The 6,818-nt window shown below is 41.6% G+C and overlaps 1 protein-coding gene and 1 non-coding gene across 2 annotated transcripts; one reads left to right on the forward strand and one right to left on the reverse strand.

Annotated features, from left to right (window-relative positions):
- Positions 1–2,487: 2,487 nt before the first annotated feature.
- On the reverse strand, positions 2,488–5,091 carry LOC130507441 (uncharacterized). Its single transcript, XM_057002157.1, has 2 exons — positions 4,230–5,091; positions 2,488–3,923 (listed from the first exon to the last, which is right to left on the reverse strand). The coding sequence occupies exons 1-2, from the start codon at positions 5,089–5,091 to the stop codon at positions 2,488–2,490; spliced, it is 2,298 nt and encodes a 765-aa protein (XP_056858137.1).
- Positions 4,598–4,705, forward strand: LOC130507442 (small nucleolar RNA R71). The gene has a single exon (XR_008942326.1). It is a non-coding gene; the product is annotated as a small nucleolar RNA R71 (small nucleolar RNA).
- Positions 5,092–6,818: the final 1,727 nt, after the last annotated feature.

Below are 6,818 nucleotides of genomic sequence, written 5' to 3' on the forward strand. Positions count from 1 at the left end.
GCAGCAGATAACGCGGAGCGACCTCAGAGGGTCACTCCAGGAGGTCGCTCTGGGTTTGGGAGCGACCTTGGGGGGTCGCTCTGAGAGGTCGCTCCAGCCTCCATTTTTGTGTCTCCAGGCGATGAAAACGCGAGCGACTTAGGTTGGTCGCTCTGGTTGGTCGCTCTGGTTGGGAGCGACCTTGGGGGGTCGCTCTGAGAGGTCACTCTGCGGTTCTCGGCCAGGATGGATATGCCTCTAGTAAATTGATCATAACTCCTCCATTACATCTCCAAATGATTTAAAACCACTTCCATTAGAAAGCTAACTCAATTTACTGTGTCTCCACAAAATCTTAGCAACAGAAGATTTCTCTAAGGCCTCCATCCATGCTCATCTTTCACCCCATTTTTGATCACATTGCTTCCAAATGTCTCCAAGAACTCCATGTGGTGTTCCAATACCTGATAGAGACATATGTATGCCAAATGCAACCTAAACATGTCTAAATCCTAATCTATATGATGCAAATGCTTATGAATGAATGGTTAAAACAATGCAAATATGCAAGACATCAACTCCCCCACACTAGTTCTTTACTTGTCCACAAGTAAACTTTGAAGAACCAAGGAGAAGAGGTTTGAAGATGGGGACTCACAATCAAAAGAAACTCTTCTTAGTTCTCAACCTAACAACCTTGCATAATCATACCAAATAGCAAGAGCAAAGATTTTATTATCTCTAACTTCTCTAGGCCTATCACACCTCCTTTGATCTCTACATTCATCATGCATTCCTACAAGTCCACATCTCTCTAACATTCAGGAAGCAAACTCAATAGACATCTCACAAATGGTCAACTGGTCCAAGTCATTTGGTTTGGTAAGACAAAGGCTTTAATGAAAGTGAAATCAGAGGTTCAAAATGATCTTTTAAGGTGGTTTACTCTCAAAACAAAGTAGCTTTGACATTATACATAATATATCTAAGAAAGGGATCAACTCATGCATACAATGCTCAATCTCCATTGTTCTACCCTTTCCCAAACACACAAGATATTCAATTATTCCTCAATGTCAAACCCAACTCACATCTCTCACCAAAAGATCCCAAGAACATTTTTCACATCAGACTCTTTCTTTTTGAAATCAATAAGGGATTTTCACAATTTTAAAACAAATCTCAGCTCCTAACAACTTTGCTAGCCCCCTTTTTATTCTTTTTTTTTCCTTTCTCTTTTTTTTCTTTTTTTTTCTTTTTTCTTTTTTTTTTATATTTGGGGGCCAAGACTTTTCACAATAAGAGCTAGATACTTCTCCACTTATCCCAAAAAGACTAATCATTTAAGCACAAAGAGTCAAACCTTTCATATTCCCAAATCACAATCACAACACTCACCCCTTTCCTATAGCTAGACAATAGAGTGGCTAATCTAGCAGGAATGAAGACTAAGCATTGTCGTTCCCAATACTCTCAACATTATGCACATGTAAAGCTTTCTAAAGAGGCCTCACTCAACAAATAATGATGGTTTAAAAAGGAGGTATGGGTTTTGGGAGTGGAGTACCACTTGAGTTTGTCATGAAGATTGGTAAAAAGGATGGGACAACTCAAGTGTGTATATCCATGACTGAGTACACAAGGGACCATATGCAAGAGACATTAAAACAGGAGCTTGCTTCAAAGAGAGAGTATCAACAGTCAAATGAGTTTCAAGAGGAGCATTCAAGGCGCGAAGTTTACTATTAGACACATAGTTGTCCCACATCGGTAGTTGGAAGGGATCTTTAGTAATATATAAGGTGGATGGGCCACTCCTCTTATAACCAATTAGTTTTAAGTGTGAAGCCCATCTAGCTTAACATGGTATCAGAGCCCGATCCACGCAGTCCAACCCGATCCTCATCGATCTGGTCCAAAGTTGGCCCATCGATCCTTGCCCGAGCATTCCGAGATTGACGCTCAAAGAGTCATCATCTCGAGGGGGCGTATTAGACACATAGTTGTCCCACATCGGTAGTTGGAAGGGATCTTTAGTAATATATAAGGTGGATGGGGTTATCCTCTTATCACCAATTGGTTTTAAGTGTGAAGCCCATCTAGCTTAACATTTACAAGCTTTCCAAAGGGTGCTCAAGCTACTTGTCATGATTACAAAGGTCAACAAATTCAGTACTTAGCATGAGCTCTTTACAAGGTTGAAATCCCCCTAATGCATGAATGCAACCTATATGCTTCTAGACTCAATCCTAAAAATGCAAATGATGCAACTAAATGATTCTTTTTGTGTTTTTCAAAAAAAAATTTTTTTGTTTTTCTATGCAAATAAGAATGTAAAATGTAATGTATGAGACTCAAAATCATCAAAGCAAACATGATCAAATACTTGGTACCTCCCCCACACTTGAATCACACAGTCTCTGTGTGAGTGAGAGAGAGAAACCCAAAAGAAAACTAAAATGCAGAGAAAAACTGGTATATACAAGGGTAAGGTAGTGGAGTGGTACCTCAAATGGAGAGTGGAGAAGGGGGGTCCTTCCCACTATTAAGAGTGATTTTCAGGACCTGAGAGAGGAGCTCTTGAAGCTTGATTGGATCATCTTGGAGCTCATGAGTGATGATGGCCCTTGCACTTGAGAATGATGTAGTCTTTCCTTTACATCTGATCTTGTACTCAATAGCTCCATCCTTAAGCTTCATTGGGTGAAGAGTGAGAGTGTGTGGCAGTGTATCAAGAGGTGGAGGGTGAGGTTCTTTCATCATCTTCTTCTTGACATGAGTAGCCTTTACAGCTCTACTCACCTCCTCCTTTTTAGCACTTTCCAAGTGCTCATCACACATCTCTGTAGAGGACTCTCCAGCAAGAGTTTCTTTCTCAACATACAGCACTTCAGCCTTTGGTTTCTCAATGGATGATGCTTCACAAGTGATTGTTCCACAATACACAGACTTCATCTCTAGGGGCTGGAGAGGATATGAGACAGCTTTGTTCACTTTGAGGAGCGTGACCTTCTTGTTATCAAAGTCTATGCAAGCTCCTACAGTTGTGAGAAATGGAGTGCCAAGGATGAGTGGGAACCTCTTTGCAGTTGCCATCTTTAGGACAGTGAGGTCAACAGGGATGGTGCATGCTCCAATCTTCATAGGAAAATCCTTGATGAGACCAATTGAGGTTGTAGAAGAAGAATCCCCAAACTGTAGTAAAGATCTGGTTGGCTCCATGCTCTCAATCCTTAGAGTCTTTACCATCTCTATAGAGATCACATTCACACTTGCACCAGAATCAACAAGAGCATCATCAAAAGTGAGCTTACCAAGGGAGCAAGACAAGGTAAACATCCCCTGGTGCTCTTGTTTAGAGAGAGACTTTGGTGGGACTTGTGGGTCAAGTTGCAGAGTAGAGAAGTCCAGAAGCTCTGCTACCTTATCTTTGTGAGTTAGAATGTCCTTGATGAGTATCATTTGTACACGAGCCTCTCGCATACCCGAGATCTCTGGAAGCTTTACCCCAACATCACTAAGATCTTTCCTGAACTTGGAGATGACCTTCTTCTGAGCTTTGGTGAGGACCCTCTGTGGAAATGGGAGTTTATCATAAGGTGACTGCTCAACCTCAGTGGTGTCCTCCTGCGTGACCATCTCAACCTTGTGTCCATCTCTCTTCACAACCTTAGCTGCAACCAGCTTGTATACTTTCTCCACAATCTTTGCCCCACTTGTTGTCACAATGTGTTGCTCAACCTGTCCAATATCAGTTCCAAACACCAATTTTTCAATATCATCTACCTCTTTCTTGTGCTCATTCAGCTCAATCTCTGAAGAAGTAGTAGAGAGGGTAACATTGCAGTACTTTGTGGGATTCTGGTCTGGTTTCCCTGGTAGAGTTCCCATTGGCTGCTTGGAGGTGGAAGCCATAGAAGCAAACTGATTCTCTAAAGTCTTGACTGTAGAAGCAAGGTGTGAGAATTTGTTGTTCAGATCAGTGTAGCTCCCATCAATCTTGGAGTGAAGGTTCTTCAACTCATAACCTACATGCTTCTCACTTCTAGTCTGAGACTCTAAGATTTGCTTCAGTAAGGCATCAGTGTTGCTCTCTTGAGGAGCAGAGGAACCAATTGAAGGGTTTTGTTGAGACTGATAGCTGCCTTGTTGGTTGTTTCTAGGCTGATAACCACTCTGTTGGTTGTTGGGATAGGATTTCTGCTGGTAGTTGTTGTACTGAAAGTTGGGCTCCTTTTTGTACCAGCTACCATTGCTATTAATGAAGCACATTTCCTCTTGGCCTTCCAAACTTTCAACTTCATTGACAGTAGGTGGTGTCTCTTGCTGTGGGTTACCAACAAAGTGAACCTGCTCTTGAGTAGCTTTATTAGCAATGAGGATGTCAATCTTATCCTGTAGAGCTTTCAACTCCCTTCTTGTTTGCTTGTCATCTGTCCTATTGGCTCCGTCATGATCTCCACTGTAGACTGCATCACTCTTAATCATGTTGTCAACCAGCTGCGCTGCTTCTCTCTCAGTTCTGTCCAAGAAGTTCCCATTGCTTGCAGTATCCAATCTGGCTCTGTACTCAGGGAGAGCACCTCTATAGAATGTACTGAGCAAACTTCCCTTGTTGAAACCATGGTGTGGACACTGAGCTAGGTAGCCATTGAACCTCTCCCATGCTTCACTGAATCCTTCCAAGTTCTTCTGTTTGAAACCAGATATCTCATTCCTGTAGTCAGCTGTCTTAGAAGTAGAGAAGAACTTTTCTAAGAAAGCATTCTTGCAGTCATCCCAAGTGGTGATGGAGCTGCTTAGCAGAGACTTCTCCCACTGACGTGCCTTATCCCCCAAAGAAAAAGGGAAAAGCTTGAGCTTGAAAGCATCCTCTGATACACCATTGGTTTTGGATAGGCCACAATATCTATCAAAGCTGTCCAAGTGGTCGAATGGGTTCTCTGCAGCCAGGCCATGAAACTTGTTGTTCTCAATCTGGTTCAGCAACCCTGACTTGATCTCAAAGTTGTTTGCTGCCACAGCTGGTGCTCTGATTCCTAACAGTTGACCGTTGTTGGTCGGGCGGTCATAAGCACCAATAGGGCGAGCTGGTGGTTGTGGGTCAGCCATGTCAATGTTCAACCCCTGTGTGTGAGCTAGCTGCTCTTCTTGTCTTCTCTTTCTAGCACACTCTCTCTCTAAAGCTCTGATGTCTTCTGCTCTTGGAACTGGGTTTGTTGGACCCTTGCTCCTCAAGTGCATACACCTGTAAATCAAAAGTAGGTGAAGAAAAAGAATCAGTAACCAGCGAAAATAAAAATGACTTAGTCTCAAACAAGCTACTAAATCTCAATGTTTAAATCTACTCAGAAATTTGGTAACGGCGCCAATTTGATGTTAGGAGTTTTGAGGCTCCTAAGTCAAATGATAGTAAAGTGGAAGTAAGTTGTCGAACCAATTCTAAGGGATTTAAAGCAATGAGAATGCAAGTGCCTATTTAATCTAAGTGCAACCAGAGATTTGAATGATTTTAAATTACTACTAATGATTGAATGCAATAAAAGAATTATACTTTCTTAACTAATGGAAAAGAGAACTCATGGGTGTAGGGAATTTGACCTTGGGTGATCAAGTTTCGAACTAAGAAATGCAAATGATCAATCAAACTATCAACCTTAAGCCTAAAGACAATTCTAAGCAAGCTCTATGTCTAGATGAATGCTCATTTGCTAACACATCTCAAACATCAAATGTCTTTGGTTGAATAATATGAAAGCAATCATTAAGAACAAGTCTAATAGCTATCTTAGCATCTTTAACAACAAATGTCTTTGGCAAAGTACACTAAAAGCTTAGGAGAGTTGTCTCAGACATTTCATCAAACACCTTTTGGGTGGGAAAAGCCTAATGATCAACTTTTAAGTAGCTAACTCAAAAGATGCATTATGAATACTCTACAGCAAGGAACAAGAATGATCTACACTAAAACATCCTAGAACTAGCCTAATCACCCTTAATCTCCCTAACCCATGAATTCAAAAGGTGATTACTCACTAATCTCCATGATTCCTCTTAAACTCATGGTGGATTTCAGATTAATCATGTAGAGAAATAGATAAGAAATCAACAGAAACACAAGAACATAACAAATCAAAATCCAAAAGAGATGAACTTTTCTTCAGAGTTTTGTGTTCTTCCCATAGATCAAAGATCCTCTGCCAAATGGTGGCTACATAGTACTTAAACATTAGGTTTTCCAAGTGCAAAAACGTGCACAATAATTGCAAAAAGGTCCTTGAAAAATAATAAAATCGTGCAGCAGATAACGCGGAGCGACCTCAGAGGGTCACTCCAGGAGGTCGCTCTGGGTTTGGGAGCGACCTTGGGGGGTCGCTCTGAGAGGTCGCTCCAGCCTCCATTTTTGTGTCTCCGGGCGATGAAAACGCGAGCGACTTAGGTTGGTCGCTCTGGTTGGTCGCTCTGGTTGGGAGCGACCTTGGGGGGTCGCTCTGAGAGGTCACTCTGCGGTTCTCGGCCAGGATGGATATGCCTCTAGTAAATTGATCATAACTCCTCCATTACATCTCCAAATGACTTAAAACCACTTCCATTAGAAATCTAACTCAATTTCCTGTGTCTCCACAAAATCTTAGCAACAGAAGATTTCTCTAAGGCCTCCATCCATGCTCATCTTTCACCCCTTTTTTGATCACATTGCTTCCAAATGTCTCCAAGAACTCCATGTGGTGTTCCAATACCTGATAGAGACATATGTATGCCAAATGCAACCTAAACATGTCTAAATCCTAATCTATATGATGCAAATGCTTATGAATGAATGGTTAAAACAATGCAAA

This window comes from Raphanus sativus, unplaced genomic scaffold (assembly GCF_000801105.2).
Source record: "Raphanus sativus cultivar WK10039 unplaced genomic scaffold, ASM80110v3 Scaffold4523, whole genome shotgun sequence".
Taxonomy (NCBI): domain Eukaryota; kingdom Viridiplantae; phylum Streptophyta; class Magnoliopsida; order Brassicales; family Brassicaceae; genus Raphanus; species Raphanus sativus.

Bases quoted from the DNA above. Each gene is read 5' to 3' on its own strand.
- LOC130507441 (XM_057002157.1), bottom strand. From the start codon at position 5,091: ATGGCTGACCCACAACCACCAGCTCGCCCTATTGGTGCTTATGACCGC. The intron at 3,924-4,229 runs GTAGCTGGTACA...TTGCTTCTACAG, and splicing joins GTGCTTCATTAATAGCAATG to TCAAGACTTTAGAGAATCAG.